Source organism: Ruditapes philippinarum, unplaced genomic scaffold, assembly GCF_026571515.1.
Source record: "Ruditapes philippinarum isolate M1 unplaced genomic scaffold, ASM2657151v2 ctg5120_1_1_1_1, whole genome shotgun sequence".
Lineage (NCBI taxonomy): Eukaryota > Metazoa > Mollusca > Bivalvia > Venerida > Veneridae > Ruditapes > Ruditapes philippinarum.
In genome coordinates, this window is record NW_026859592.1 from 141,804 (window position 1) to 159,695 (window position 17,892).

A 17,892-nucleotide genomic window follows, 5' to 3' on the forward strand; every position below is an offset into this window, starting at 1 on the left:
AAGAAAATTAAAAAGTTTTCTAAAAAATTCATCCTGAGAAATCTCTTACATGTACATACAAACTGACAATAAAAACTGCGAAAAATAATTTCACTACAAAGCAATGGGTCATTTCCTATCCTTGTAAGTGGTTTTATAGTGTTTAAAAGAATACATTAAACAATGTATTCAGAATGGCCAACTTCCTATCACATGCACTTCTACACTTGATGTTGTCTTTTGTTTGTTTATTGTAACTCCATTTAAATAGTACTTCGGTCAATTAGCAGTGGATATTTCCAGATCAAATATTTCAGAACTCGGCACCAATTTTAAACCGTTTCTCAACATGTAATTGCCAACTTCTACTCAAACTGACATATACTCCTATAAACATTTAGAATATTTTTTTTCAAAATAAACAGTATAACTCTTAAAATTGTACATATTCATAATTCTTTAAAGTAACCATGCTTTTTATTGACAGATATAAATTTCAAATGTGTGTTTATCAGATATACAAGATGAGCAATAATTAATGTAATACCTCAAGCCAATTAAGGACAGATCCACAATTCAACATACTACCAGCCAGAGATGAAAACCGTTTCAAATAATCTCCCAGTATACCATATATCTCCTGAAAATTGAAGTCAGCATAAAAATTGGAAACATAAAAATGTATCCTGATTTTTTAATCCTTAACAAGTTACATGCTGAATTTTGTCCAGCTTCTATTTTTAAGAACTTCGGGATATCAAGTTGAAAATTAAAGTTAGTCAGCCAATAGTACAGAGTCTGGCCAGACTGCACAGATATGCATGCTCACCTGGCTCAATACTGGTAATAAAGGCTTATGACTTTTGGCTCCACCAAGGTAAAGGTCTAAATCAAAATGTTTATATTCAAATGTGATTAATAGACATTGTTTTGTAACATACTTCTCGTTCAAATAATATGGTAATAACTCTCTCCTTAGATCCAACATTTTATGGAAACCCTTTACAAGTATGTTATGTTAATTCTGCCATACTGCATAAAATCAACCAGCTCTTCAAGACCAGTAAATATTTTATCTTCTATCAATCTTATACATGTAATCATCCATTTAAGCAAAGGACGATTATATTGGCAGCTCCATGCAATCATTACTGTTAATATTGTTTATACATTTAGACCCTCTTATTTGTTTATATAGTTAGGCCTTCACTCAGTACAGTAAGATATATTAAACCTGAAATCCCTGTTTTTAACTTTGAAAAGTTCCAAAATTCAAAGCTAGATGAGTCCATGACACAAAATAAGGGATGAAATAGTGTACCTGTTCTGTATTAACATCTGGTTCAATGAGTGCGATATTTGGTAGATGACTAAACTTGCGGTCAAATATACATCTGTGTAACTTCTGATCTAGCATACGGAAGTTCTGGAGAGTTCGTCTTACCAGCCATGTTTTATTGTTGGATGTTATTTTCATATAGAAGTATTTTGTTGACTCGCCATTATGATGATACTGTTCATTGTCTTCATCACACAAACAAACCTGGAAATTATAACACATTCATAGTCAATTAACAACATATATAAACATCTTAAAATCACCTTAAAATATTTTGAATCATCTTAACACATATACAATCAGTTGAAAACATATATAACCATTTTAACAAATACATTATCATCTTAACACATATATACTCATATTAACACACACATATATATAATCATATTAACACACATATATACTAGTAATCAGCTTAACACATATACAATTAACTTAACAGATACAAATGTACAGCAATATTCATGAAGGCTTATAAGTTACAACCATTTTGCATCACTTATAATATACCTTAATTTGTAGGACTATCATACAACCAAAGTGAATGTCAATTCTCAAGTATATTTTCTTCACAAAGTTATCATTCACAACAAAACAGCATGATCTTACTATGATTCCTGCCAAGAATTTGTAAACAATGACATTATATCTACAGTATAATTATGATATCACTTTTTTTTTATATCAAAAGCCATGGTTCAATCGGACAATTGATTATCTTGGAATTTTTGGATAAAAATAAAAATATCCTATATAAGACACAAATTAATTGTTGAAATGCATTCAGATTCAATGAGGAAGAAAGGAAAAAAAATTGCTGGAACTGTCATTTGATTCCAAATTGTTACAAGATTGATATCAAATTACAGACCTATTTTACGGACCAGTTACATCCAGCATCATTTTGATCCTTTAATGTTACTTCCTGATTGTCTAATAATGGTTTCCAAAAACTAAATCATTCTTATATCCTCTAAACTACTTAATACCATTGCATAGAACAAGTCCCGTCGATATTTAGAAGAAGAAAAAAACAAAAACTAAAACACTTAAACAAGACAGAAATCCTGATCAAATGAAAATCCCCAGCCAAGTTGCCATTTTGTTATTGTTTTCTAAATATAATACACACAATCATTCATAATTAGCCCACTTAGGTTAATTGAAACAAGTGGTTACCGCAATTAGACATATAAGTGCACCACATAAATTATATGTGTAGTGTTAATTGCATAAATTAGGAAGGTAAAACTTTGCTATATGAACTGGAGTAATATCAATATTTTGGAACATAGTCATTTATTTGATAATATAGTCAGTGCATTCTGGAACAGATAAATCAAATCATGGTATTTTTTAACCCAATTACATTAATGCTTCTAGTTCACATATACATGGTGATTTTTTTGTTGTCTCTCATTCTTTAAAAGCTAAACATAAGTATACCAATAAATTATTCATGATACAGCTATTACATAACTAAAACACTGCCTTTCTAGGAGGAATTGCAAAAAATCTATCTTTAACCTAAAGTGACCATGACCCTATTGGCCTAAAACTCTACCCAGGGTTACCAGTCGACAACTAACACTGCTGGGAATAATCGGCCTTTGCCACCAGTATAGGGTCAGGCCAGTTTGTACACCTGTTGAGGCTGACAAATTCTGTAGTGTTGAAGCTCAATTACAGAAATCCCTTAAACTTTTGCGTAATGGATCTGCCATGCTTTGAATAAGGAACAGTCCATTTTTAAAGTTTAAGGGATTAAAATATGAAATACAAAACTTGAACTACACAGTCAGACTGCATGGCACAGACTGACCTGGCTCTGTAATGGTTGAAAAGGCTGATCGCTTTCAGTTCCAGCAAATCAAGAGTTAAATCAAAAAGAAATGCAGCATTTTAAATATACCAGATACAGACAAGAGTGGAAATATTGGAGTAACTACAGTATTACTGTACAATAAACACAATTTCCTCTCATCATAATGATCACGCCTTTGTCTACATTTTTTTATATTATTGAAAAACTAAGATATGATTCTGATTTAATATACTCTTAACTACAATATGGCCATTGGCATCTACCAAACAAAAGAAGAGCTATCAGAGAATAGCATGCTCAACCATCATAATAAAATATGGACTATGACTTAATTTCATAAAAATAAGTTCACAAAACTCCTAGAAATCAATGGTTGAGTTATTAGTATTAGTCAGTAACCTTCATTGCTGAAGTTCTGTGTGAAGTCTCAATTGAACACCTTATGAGGTTGTAAAGAAAGAACTTTCACTAAAATCCTAAACCCGAATTTTTTTCACATTCTAAAAGACAATTTTTGACAAATTATATAGCCAAGTATATGTGAACCTATATAACCCAAGCTTCATTTCCAGTTTCAGAATATGCTAACATAGGCATATAACAGACTCAGGTATGGGGAAACTTTGCTCCAGCCCTGCAATGATGCACCTCCTCTAGAACAACAATATCTTACCTGTAGTGAGCTTATATCAACAGTATCGTAGTGAAAATGTGCACAATCTTGTAACTTTGGAAATCTTGTGTTGTCATCCGTTAAACTGCAAATATCAAGAAATATTTTTATTAACAAAGAACACAACAAAAGGATTTGAACAATAAAGTAGCATATTTTTCTATTTACATGGACCAGTGACTTATTTTTTAAAGTCTCTCCCTTTTAAAGCATTATAAGTTCGGGTCCAACTGGGGTAACAATGTATTTTTCTCATTGACATTAGTAATGCTTATTTCAGAAAAGTAAACAAAAACATAAAAAATTTAAGCTGAAAGTACCTGTTTTATACTAAAGAGTGAATAAACTTCTCAAATCATAATCCTTGCTACATACTAATTTATTAGTCGTCTCTATCTATGAGAATTAACTTTTCATTAATAAGTGATCATAATGTAAGAATTCATGAAACAAAGAGAGATATTAAAGTTTAACAGTATCATGTGTGATAATGTATAAGATATCATGTTAGACACAGAGTGTAAGACAAACAGATATCAGTCATCACAAAGCACAGTTTAAATGTCTCCAGATATACAGACATTCAATATTTTTATCAAAGCAGAAGTATACATGCCTAGCCCTTCTGACCAGACCTCAGTGGACTCACATTTATACAAATCTGACCTATATTTGGAAATGATATATTATGTAGTTGATGTTTCCATGAAAGAACAAGCACATAACGATTACAGCGCACTGTCTGACAACTACGACACAATTCATATCACCTGCTCTTTAACAACTTTGTATCCTGAATTTGTCTTGCGTTTTATTTTCGATTAATTTATAAAAGTTCAGCAGCAAATAATTAAGCCTGTTTTGTATGTATGGTTAGGCAGTCTACTGGCTATACCTGCACTATACCTTTACTATTGACCTTATATTATCCCACCAGTCCATATTATCCTAATAGAACGCAATACATGATTTCTAAACTTATATTTATTCCTGTTAAACAAGCAATTATCATAGTATTGCAAGCAATCCATAAGTCCCCTACCGGTTAGAACCCCATCAACATTCTGAAGGGCCATTGGCCATTCACTAATGTTTCAATTTTTCTCTATTTTAAGAAAATTTGTTGGAAAAGTTCTTTAAAAGTGATCACAGGATACAGTTTTTATGAACAGACAGACAGACGGACTGAAAGACACTCTAAAGTTAATATTTGAAACATCCCTGTTACCAAAATTTACCATTTTAAAAGCAAAATTCTTAAAGAGGAGATAACTCTTGAATTAAAGATGCAATTTCATAAAAATGTTCAGCTCTTTTTGACTAATCACAAATATTGTTATATTTGCCATGTTTTAAGCCTATTTGTTGCCAAGGCAACTGATATTTTTTCAAAATAGGAAGAACAGATAAGGCATGCATAATCTCAAGACTGCTATCTACCCATATGTCAAGTTTCATAAAAATATTTCCAGTACTTTTTGAGTTATAACTGGATTCAGTTTATGTGTAAAATTTGCCATATTTTCAGTCTATGTGTTGCCATAGCAACCAGAATTTTCAACATAGGAAGAAAAGAAAAAAACGTGCATATTTTCAAGACTGCCAGCTACCCATATGTCAAGTTTCTTAAAAATATTTCCAGTACTTTTTGCGTTATCACTGGATCCAGTTTATGTGTAAAATTTGCCATATTTTCAGCCTATTTGTTGCCATAGCAACCAGAATTTTCAACATAGGAAGAAAAGAAAAAGACGTGCATAATCTCCATTCTGCCATCTATCCATATACCAAGTTTCATAAAAATATTTTCAGTACTTTTCAAGTTATCGCGGGATCCAGTTTTGCGGACGGACGGACTGACTGACGGACTGACAGACGGACGGACGGACGGACGTACCAAAAATTGATGTTTATGAGGCAAATGAGCTCATAAACACCACCTGGACCAACGTCCATAAGCAAAATAAGCTCATAAAAACAAAAAATAGCTCTTAATTTTAAATTTTATGAGTTTATGTTCTTTATTTAACTACGGAATGAAGCTCATAATAATCAAATGTTGGCTCGGACAGACGGACGGAGGGTAAACCTAAAGTCCCCTCCGGTAAACCGGTAGGGGACTAATAAATTAATTGTATCATATCAATTTCAAAACACGAAGATCCCTCGAAAAGCAATTAAACAATTTTGTGTAAATTGCAAACTTTTCATGAACTCAGTTTATGAGAGGCAATGCCCACAAGCCCTTACCGAAGGATTCTTCAATTTTCAACACAAAGTATTGGGATTAAACAAGTCGACCACACATTTCACCATGGCTTTATATTTCTTTTTGTACCACGATATAACATAAAATATGATGTAATTTGTCTTGTTGAAGAAAACAAACAAATACCTGGACAATCTTCTAACTCTCATGCTACTGTTACTAGCTGTGCTGATGGGGCGTGAGGCTCGAACTGTTTCCTGACTGTCATAGGAAGGTAACATTCCACGCTGCAAATAAACAAATATGTTTTAGCCATTACCCTGCTGAATTTGGACTTGCCCTGAAATCTAAATTCTAAATCTGGAACAGACCATTCCAATCTTAAGAGATTTCAATAACGAAATACAAAAATGTACAAAAATTTAGCTACAAACAGCATAGAGCATGGTAAGACTGCAAAGATCATGTCTAGACTGGCTTGGTTCTATACTGGTGTCAAAGGCTAATTTAATGCTTTCTGTTCTAGGCAGTTAAAGGTTAAAGACATGACATGGTAACCAGAGCTATAATGGGAACATATAACAAGAGCTGTCACAAGAGACAGCGAAGCTCGACTAATAAAATACTGGACGCAGTAAGGAGGACAAAACTATGAAAGAAAAATCAATTATGTATAATTATGTATTAAGTTACAGTAAAAAAACATTTGTTAACATAAATTCCAAGATCAAGGGGAATAATTCTAGAAATAGTCACACTAGAGTTATGAACCTTGTCACACAACATGTGTGTAATGATAAGAAATATATATTTGAAGTTTGAAGTAGATACCTTAAAAAGTAAAGAAGTTATAATATTTCTTTAAGAAAATCCTAAGTTCAAAGAGAGATAAATCTGTAAATATTGCTTCAAGAGTTATGAACATTGTCACATAAAATGTAATTGATGATAAGGAATAAGTATTTGAAGTTTGAGGTAGATACCTTTAAATCTAAAAAAGTTATAGTAAAAAATAATATTTTTCAAGGAAAATTCTAAGTTCAAGGGGAGTTAAATCTGAATATATTGGTGCTAGAGTTATGAACCTTGTCACATAAAGATGGGGATGATGATAAGGTACATATAATTTGAAGTATGAGCTTGATCCCTTAACAAATAAAGAAGTAACAGTAAAAAAATAGTATTTTTTGAGGAAAATTCTAAGTTCAAGGGGGAGATAAATCTGAAAATATTTGGTGCTAGAGTTATGAACCTTGTCACATAAGATGGGGATGATGTTAAGGTACATAAATATTTTGAAGTATGAGGTTGACCTTAAACAAATAAAGAAGTAAAAGTAAAAAATAGTATTTTTTGAGGAAAATTCTAAGCTCAAGGGGAGATAAATCTGAAAATATTCGGTGCTAGAGTTATGAACCTTGTCACATAAGATGGGGATGATGATAAGGTAACATATATTTGAAGTATGAGGTTGATCCCTTAACAAATAAAGAAGTAACAGTAAAAAATAATATTTTTTGAGGAAAATTCTAAGTTCAAAGGGAGATAAATCTGAAAATATTGGAGCTAGAGTTATGAACCTTGTCACATAAGATGTGGTTGATGATAAGGAACATACATTTTAAGTTTGAAGTTGATACCTTAAGAAATAACAAAGTTATAGTGAAAAATATTTTACTGCACCAAAACTTTAATCTGAAATCTGGACGCGGACGCCGGGGCGAGTAGGACAGCTCTCCATATACTTCGTATAGTCGAGCTAAAAAGTGAGTCATTTAACATAATTGATGGTGTACGTAATTATTTCAGTACATCATGTTTTGCTGAATTTCTGATCCATATGTTTCATGTAAATTTGAACAGAATAAATGCCAGTGATGAAGCAGTTATTTATGTAGTCATGACAGATCTTCTATATTTAGACTTGTATTTTTATAATGGTGTATATATTATTCAGTTAATAAGAACTAGAACAAGATCGTCATTTACCTTGGCATAATATTCTGTGCCTGTGCCTTCTGAACGAACTGTTGCATTGCTGCCTTTTCTGTAAGGGAGGTCATCCTCTTCTAACTGAACAGTTCTAAAATAAGATAGACAACTCTAATTATCATATACATAAATCAAACAAGTAAAGTCTCACTGAAACAAGATAGACAACTCTTGATATATTTCATTTTCTTTTTTGGTTGGTTTTTACAACGCATTATCACAGTATAGGTCATATGGCGACTTCCTCACATGAAAGAATCCAAAGTCCCTCTTAAGATTTGAACCCACAGTGGTGAGGGGCAACTGGTTTTAAGTCAACAAACTTAACCACTTGGCCACCGAGCAGCAACTTGTGGTAAATATAGTTATATACCAATCAAACAAGAAAAGTAATTTTAGTGTTGAGTTAACACATTGTCACATACAACATTCTGAAACAAGAGAAACCATTCCTTGATTTATTTATATGAATAATACCCCTGTGCAAAACAAGTCAGTCAATTTTGATCAGATACAAGTATTCTTGCAAAGCTCATTTTCAGGAAATGTGTATAAAACCTACTGTATAATATATAGTAGATATGAAATGTAAATCATATTTTATTTTGAGATACAACAAACTGAAATGCAGCAGTTCAGCTGCAGCAACAAAACTTATCACCTTATTGTAACATTCTGTCTAAAAGATATGTAATCTTATAGATGCACAATTCTTATAGATTACCTGTATAAGAATTCATCAAATTCTCATTTAAGGATTCCCTTGGGCTAGAAGCAGCAGCTTTGCAAATTCATATCTAGAAATTGTTAACACCTTAAAACTTTCTCACAGGTTTAATATTGATGCAAGTAATGCAAATGTAAGTGATGTAAATTAAACAAGTGCAATGTTCAAATGAATGCAATGCCCCTAGGTGACCTTGACCTTTGACCTTGTGACCTGTAAATGGGTATAGTAGGTAGAGCTTATCCAGGTCCATACTCCTGTGAAATTTGACGGCTCTATGTGGAAAGACTACCATGTTATGGTCAAGGTTAAATTTTTGTGATGTGAAACGAAAAACGGACTGACCACAAACAATATGCCATCCCTCTCTATTGACAAAGGGTGGGGATAATACCTAGTGTTATTTGTTTTTTAACACTTAAAAATAAATACAGGCACTGTTACTGTTTTGTTCTATTCTGATTATTTTCACGCATTTTGTCTGTACCAGATTATATAATTTTCAAACAACTTTTAGTTTAATCTCCCTTAAAAGGAAGCAAGACAGTTTGCTTGTCAGTCATAAAGATTACATCCATGTAAATCATACAGGATGGGAAGTAAAAGGAGTAGCAGAAGTCCTATACTTCAAGGCAACAAGTCTGGTATGTCACAGAGATGCAGAATTACAAACATGTTTTTCAAAAGAACAAAAGTGGAAGGCACAGAATGGATATCTTCAGTAGGTAAGATTATGATACAAAGATCACTGGAGAATGACCTTGTCATGCAAAGTCTAAAGGTGAATCGGAACTTGTCACTAATCAAGCAGGAAAAAAAAGTCAATTCAGTACAGAAGGGTCACACAATAGTATAAGATATCTAGACCATTGAAATGATACACCAAAACCCATGCCAATACCTTAAATCAAACCATGTATAGTTACGCGGTGGACGACGGCAAGAATCTAGGTTTTTACGTCTTGTCTGTGGACTTCTATATAGGTTTTGAACCTCAAACATGGCAAACTACACTTCTGGTTCCCAGCATTAGTGCAAACTAACAGGAAATAAAAGACAGTCACTTAAATTTAACTAAAAGGAATTTGAAAAAACAAACTGCCACATCTTTCAACTGACCATAGTATAAGCATGATTTATTCTGCGAAACTATGACAACTTTGTTCTGCATTACTGATAGTGTAAGACCAGTGTTGTTTACCTTTATGCATTAAATTCAATAAAAAAACATTTTAAAAATTTATGTGCAAAAAACTAAATTAGACATATAGGCAGGTAGTAACATTTATAAGACAGTGATTGTTACAGTACAGGTTCTCCTCTATAGGTACTAAATATTACTAAAAGTTTTGACAATTAAACATCACCTAACTTTACACAAAACATTTAATATCCCATCTTTTTCCTTTCATTTCCTTGAATTTATTAGATATTTTCAAGCAACCTTTATTCCTTTAACATCAGGGATAACACAATTTTAAGTCAGGTGTTGATATTTTCCTACATCTTGTTCTGATCTGCATTAAAAATCTGCTACATTTTATAGGCAGCATTAAACTACAACGTATTTAAACAATGAGGAAATGCAGCAGTACCAGATACAGCCTCTCTATAATGTGTGCCATATTACTGCTAATTAATCATATTTCAAATAGTAAACATGCTTGTCTCTCATTAATATTATAACCATATGTTCACCAGTAGAACTTTTGCCAAGCCAATAATACAAGTGGTGTATTTTTGTTCCAACATTTCAATAGTAAATCATAGGGATGAGTACTCCATGGCACTTTCAGGAAAATTACAGGGTAAACATATTATTGTAGTGGTAAATTTATACATTAAACATATTCTTTATTCCTTACACATTTTAATTTGATCACAGCAAAGGAATTTATTAATCAGTCAAATATCATTACATAGAACAGTTATAGTCAAACATGTGAACAAAGGTCATCCAAGGGAAAGACCAAACATGACCTTTACAGACAGGTGGTTTTTATTCAGAGGTTACTTTGTGGTCTTTTTCATATATGAAGGGTTATCAACAAATGACATCTATTTAAAGGGCGGTCTTTATTTGGAGGTAGTTTTTAACTTATTAAGTTTGAATGACTGCATGTAATTGGTGAATCTGGAAAATCAACGTCTTCCTACAGAGTCACATTTCTGATATGGCAAATTTTTTAAGTCACTAAACAATGAAGCAACACATTTCTACAATGTGTCAATTAAATCTAGTTTGTCATACAACATAATCTATGACACTGACAAATGATAGGTTGTGTGACATTGTGTGTGAAGTGAAACAAGTAAAATGTTGATTTCTAAATTCTTTCAAAGTGCACCATGTTGGTTTATAGGTCAAATAATTCATACCAGTATGTCAAATTAAGACTTTGTACTTTGACAGCATTAATACTATTCCAAAGAAATGAAGAAACAAATTATTATGAAGAAATAACTTTAATGTAAAAAATATTGATGTTTCCTTTTTTATCACTACTTCCCATTTTATCTTCATTTCCCATTGTAGCCTAGCACTCTACTTTCAATTTTACATTCACTTTCCATTTACATTTATTTCCATTATTAATCATTTTACTTGGGAAACGGACAAAAGCACTCCCATCCAAAAAATGACAAGGCGGACATTTAAAGCCCTCCAGTGAAATTGACAGGGCGGACAGGAGGGCTTTTGTCCGCCTTGTCATTTTTGGACGGGAGTGCTTTTGTCCGGTAGGGCTTTAGTGTTACACACATTTTACTTCCAATTCCCATTCATGTTTTCATTTACCTACACTTAAGAAACTTGCAAACTTTTGCCAATGAAGCATCATTGCAACTTCCTAATTTACCTCCTAATATAAAATAAGCATGTTTAAATCCAACTAGAGGATGCTTTTGTAAAAAAGCGCATGTCTCCCCCACTGCAACGGTCGCTGTGACCTTGACCTTTGACCTACTGACCATTAAAACAATAGGGATCATTTGATTAAAAAGACCAATCATCCTATGAAGTTTGAGGGTTGTAGGTCAAAAGGAACTCTAGTTATCATCCGGAAATGAGAAATTGACCAACGGTCACTGTGACCTTGACCTTTGACCTACTGACCCCAAAAACAATAGGGATCATCTGCTCTATAAGACCAATCATCCTATGAAGTTTGAGGGCTGTAGGTCAAAAGGAACTCTAGTTATCATCCGGAAACGAGAAATTGACCAACGGTCACTGTGACCTTGACCTTTGAACTACTGACCCAAAAACAATAGGGATCATCTGCTCAATAAGACCAATCATCCTATGAAGTTTGAGGTCTGTAGGTCTAAAGGAACTCTAGTTATCATCCGGAAACGAGAAATTGACCAACGGTCAGTGTGACCTTGACCTTTGACCTACTGACCCCAAAAACAATAGGGATCATCAGCTCTATAAGACCAATCATCCTATGAAGTTTGAGGGCTGTAGGTCAAAAGGAACTCTAGTTATCATCCGGAAACGAGAAATTGACCAACGGTCACTGTGACCTTGACCTTTGAACTACTGACCCCAAAAACAATAGGGATCATCAGCTCTATAAGACCAATCATCCTATGAAGTTTGAGGGCTGTAGGTCAAAAGGAACTCTAGTTATCATCCGGAAACGAGAAATTGACCAACGGTCACTGTGACCTTGACCTTTGAACTACTGACCCCAAAAACAATAGGGATCATCTGCTCAATAAGACCATTCATCCTATGAAGTTTGAGAGCTGTAGGTCAAAAGGAACTCTAGTTATCGTCCGGAAACGAAGAATGGACGGACGGACTGACGGACTGACGGACGGACGGACTGACGGACGGACGGACGGACAGGGCAAAAACAATATGTCTCCCCCCGAGGTGGGGGAGACATAATTAAAATTTCAAATTTGGCTGCAGGGTAATCTTCAGTGGCAAGCTGTGAAATCAATTCATGGAGAACAAAAAAACTTAACATATCTTTATCATATAGGAAGATAAAAGAGCTGTATCTTTTCTGTAAATTTTATGTTTTCTGCCTAAAGTACATATTTATGATGATATAGCCAATGTATTTATTTTTAGGTATACCCTCCACTTGTAAATATAATAGGAGCAGCTACCAACTAATGAGTAATGAGTTATCCTGAATTCTTTATCAATACTCACCATATATTCTGCAAGCAATTGATCACTTTTCAAATGGAATTAGAATTACTTCTTAGTAACTTGCCATTGTAACATTTCAGAACTTTTCATATGTATCACTTGCAGTTAGTAATTGACAGCTTGTCTATTGTAGCTTGTCTAATGTATCATTTGAAAATAGATGACAACTGCTCTTAATTATACCAGCATATCTTCTTCAACCTAATGGTCCTGTAAACATGATGATCATGTTAAGGCTCCAAACATTAAAATATAAACTGGAGAGCAAATTAAGAGTAAATAATAACATCTATTCTTAGAATATTGAAAAAAAAATTTCAATATGTTTTTTTTGTTTGCATGAATTTTGTAACCCAAGATATGAATTTGTTAAGTATGGAATCAACACAATCTTTACATTATTGCACACTATCAATCTAGAGTTCTCTCACACCAATCATACCATCTATCTTAGCATGTGTGCAGTAACTGATGCACGGCGCATCAAAATGCATCTATCTATCATACAAAACATTTCCCTAGGTTACTTTATAATGTCTTTCCGTCTTTTCATACGAAATTTTACTCGTAACCGAGAACATCTTAACTTTAAGCTTATGCTGTTGTCCCTTTGGCTGTATAGGTTTGACTTTTGCAAAGAATTACTATCTATATCATAGGTGAGAAAATTCATTAAAATCTTAATTTGAGATGCATACAAATTTGGTTCCTTATCTTTTTATTTCATACAGAGCAGCTTTCTTTGAGCCGTTTTAATTTTTTAACATTTAAAATGAATCTTCTCCTATGTTAACGCAAGATAAAACTGCAACAGAGTCTATAATATAATAAGTAATAGAATGTATATCTCTACTTCAAAGCTAATTATCAGAGCATATAAACATGGTTTATTTATGAATTCATTCAAGGTCATAATACATCAACAGCTTGGGGGTCAGGACCTACTGAAATATAAATAATGTTTCATCAACTTATATACAACAACATTCCAGACTGATGAGTCATCATTTGTCTTTTTATCCCCCTCCAGGAGAAAGTGATATAGGACACTTCTATGATCTATCTATCATTACCATTCATTATATATATCTCGATCATCAATAACTTCCTCCCGGTTCACAGAAAATAGGTAGCTGCAAAATGGTATTAAGGAATATATATTTCTCTAACTTCCAACCTAATGTCTTGATACTTCTTTAATACAATATATTTTAGTATTCAGACAAAGAAGTCTTGTCCCTTTATGTGTACCACAAACTTAAATTATCCTTCTTGAAGTTTATAATTTAAGTTCAAATCATATAGTTTGAACATAAAATAGTGCGCACATGGGATTTTGACCATGGCTGGCTCTGAACTGGTCTATGCAATGACAGCATGTCATCAACAATGCTTGCGATTAAAAAATAATGCACAATGCATTAAAGACCAATATAATGATAGCGAAAATAAAATCACATCACATATTTAGCTAGCTGTTTGCGTTAACAAACAATTACTTACGTATCTGATTTGACTAATAAAATATGATCATAAAAAAATCATCCCCCCAACTATCGTAATACATAAAATGTCCATAAAAATCAAAAGGAAGACACCAATCACCTGTTAACTTTACTTCTGTCATCCATTAGTCATTTACGGTCAACTTCACACATCATATTGCCGGTTAAAATACAACTAATTTATCCAGAAATCATTATCAAAACTAGTTTATCTATGTTCTATATTCGTTTAAAGATACACCATTTTTCATGCTGACATTCATGTCAATGCGGCAACTTGTATTTTCATATCTTTTAGTGATATCTTTAAGTGATAGCACATTAATGGAGTTATATTAGAGGATTTCAAATGACAGATGATTGTCATTTACTGATAAGCTCAACATATCTATATTTTGTCATATTCTATTCTATACCTTGCTAAATAAATGTGTTAAGGATTTGTCCCAGATAGCTATTTTCAATTTCAAATTTTCCATTCACAAAAATAAGGGATTTCGAATTTTTATTGCAATATTTGTGCAAGTGTTCCAGTCACCAACGGGCAGCTGGGTTAAACCACCAACAATATGATAATCACTCATGACAATTTTTCTTTATTAAAATGATATATATGATGATAAATGACTCCTAATCTTTACATCTTTCATAAAATTTATTCACAATATGCAACGTTTTTTGCTTTTTTAGGAACTTATTTTAGTCACAACTCTCTTATCAGCAGTGCAGGTAGAAAGAATCAACAAATCATTTAATCAACCTGCCTTAAATTCTAATCTGTAAATTATTTCTTTGGAAAACTTTTCACCTTATATCTGACAGAAAAACAATCTAACAGTATTACTGGTCTCTACCTCCTCCTTAGTCACACCCTTGAAGAAATAAACCATGGAATGCAGGAACAACGATTTATTACATACACAGAAATGTAGTGTTCTAACACCAGGTGAGAGCATGACCAATGTTATTGACCTCTGAAACAGCTAATTACTGTTCAATGAAGAAAATTACCAAATTACAAAAAACACAACTGGTCTTGGTGAAAAAAGTCTGCTCAGTTCCAAACTGATTTAATATATGCCATTTAATATCATGAAATGAGAATTTGTTTGCCGATGTAAAATATTGAAAGATAAAAACAAATCGTTAAAATCTGAGTGAAGAGTAACAACAAAATTACAATTACATCTTCAACACCCCATACATATCCCTACACAATACTTCGACCTCAATCCAAAGTATTCATTCGAATGTACTTTACAGTTTCCACTTCAGGCATTCCCTAAATCTATAGTTGCCATAAGAAATTCCTAATAAAATATCAAAGGAACAATAAATCTCCAGTAAAATGCCATCATGTCTACAGAATATTTTAACACAATAATTAACATGTATTTTTTTCCTTACTAAAAGCTACCCAAGCGGATATTGAAACAATATCACCCAAATCTATCACAGACTTTCTGTATAGTTCTGTGTGAATGAAAATGAGTCAAGATATAACAGTAATTAGTAGCTGTCATTAACACTCCTGTCACTAGCAGTGTTCTAATTGGGCCAATAAACCATGTCGAGCTGAGTGGAGAAATATAAGAACAAACCCTTGAAAAATTGGTGCACTATTTCGGGAATTTATTCCCCATAAAATAACAAAAGCTTGTCCAATAAAATACGAGCAATCTTCATAAAGCTTAATTAGCTTCCTTCCATGTATCTGAGTTTCTCATTGTGTAAGCTTATATTCACAGTGCTTCAATTACAACAGCTTTAAAATTGCTTTCTTAAGTGTCAGCTCCATCAATTTAAGTGGCAGCAAAACCTAATTAAGCAAGTGCTTCGACATTCTGTGTGGGCAGAAAGAAAGTTTAGAATGTTCCACTTTTATTCTACATGTATTATTTAGTCAAGTTAACCAATAAAACAAAGAGCAGTTTTCTTATAATATCATATATGCTCACATTACAGTTACATTTTAATGGCGTCCAAGAACAAGGTCAATCAAATCAACCCTGCAACATTGTTTTCAATTTTGCCGTTTTCTTTAAGATTCCATATTTTTTCTTCAATAAGAGTCATAAGTAATTTAAGTTAACATGTCATCAAGCAAGGTATATTAGGCCGAAAAACAAAACAAGTCAGTGTCCTCACATGCTCTTTTGTTAATGATAATGAAGATGAGCAAGTTTCAAATATATATCAGTACATAAGTTAGTATTATACTGTTGTCACTATTGTTTTATTTAAAGTAACACAACTCTTCTTACCATGTAATTAACCTTTACACTGCTGAAGATTATATTACGATCATTTCTTGCTCTGAATCTTGGGCTATTGGTATTGTTTAAGCTTTATAAATTTAAATATGGTAAAACTACATGTACAATTGAGCATGGTAAAAAAAACAGAACATGTAGTCTGGTTTAATTTGACACTGCATGGACAAGAAGCAGTTAGGCCCGAGTCTGCCTTAAACTCTATACAGGTTTCATAGAACTGTTATTACTATTGCAGATGTGATAAATTTGGTTCCTAAATTACTTATAATTATCCCTTTGAAATAACACAGACAGACAAACAGCTACAGTTACCTATCATCTTTATAGTTCAAAGTAAGCACATTTTCTGCTTACATGAGATGCTGAATAAACTTTGCAATAACATATTAACAAATGTTAATAAACTTCAATGATGTGTAAGTATTATTAAAAGACACAAAGAGTCTATAAAGTTTTTAATATGGGGCAAATTCAAGAAGTATTAGAATAGAATATGTATCTTTGCCAATGAAAACATTTTGAAGCTGTTTCATGAAGAAATATTGGCAGGGTTTATGGTTATAGTAGTACAGTAGTAGTCTCATCATACAAACATCATAAAATACTTGTACATTGTCCATGTTCATTTCTACATTCTTAACATGTTCTGTCTCTTATAATTTGAATATTTAACACAGGAAGTTGCTAGCAACATTTTAATACTGGTCTTTCATAAACAACATTTTGTACAGAGCCTGGTCAAGCTGTACAACCATGTTTGGCTGGTCTGCTATATACTGGTGGGCTATAATACTACTGGTGGCATACACTCAAAAAGAAAATTTGCAACTTCAGTATCAACTTCATGATATTTTAATGTTTATAGCTTCTTAGGCAATTTTTCTTTAACATTTTAACAAATCATCACTTTATGTACAGCTTTTGGTGTTAAATATTCCATGCATTTGAAGACGCTGTTTATACTAGTCTTAGTAGTCTAAATTATACTGGGCCTTAGTTACTTTATAGCTTGATTATAAATGACAAAAGCTTGTGAGGCAGCCATAAAACTTTCATCGTGATATATCAAAACTGAAATTTTTTACACATATATTTCAAATTTTGCATGTATAAAGTATATAAATTATAGACTTAAACAGCCACTATATTCTCAAAGTTCTAAAAAATATTTTGTTCACTTATTTACTTACATC

At 32.6% G+C, this 17,892-nt stretch overlaps 1 protein-coding gene across 1 annotated transcript in view; it reads right to left on the reverse strand.

Moving 5' to 3' along the window:
• Nucleotides 1–17,892, reverse strand: part of LOC132757191 (serine/arginine repetitive matrix protein 2-like) — a 50,913-nt gene that overhangs the window by 19,715 nt on the left and 13,306 nt on the right. The window contains exons 2-6 of the mRNA XM_060748396.1: nt 8,018–8,111; nt 6,215–6,315; nt 3,820–3,904; nt 1,301–1,522; nt 527–619 (exon numbers count right to left, since the gene is read on the reverse strand). Coding sequence (XP_060604379.1) covers nt 527–619; nt 1,301–1,522; nt 3,820–3,904; nt 6,215–6,315; nt 8,018–8,111 — 595 coding nt within the window. The remainder of the gene's footprint in view (nt 1–526; nt 620–1,300; nt 1,523–3,819; nt 3,905–6,214; nt 6,316–8,017; nt 8,112–17,892) is intronic.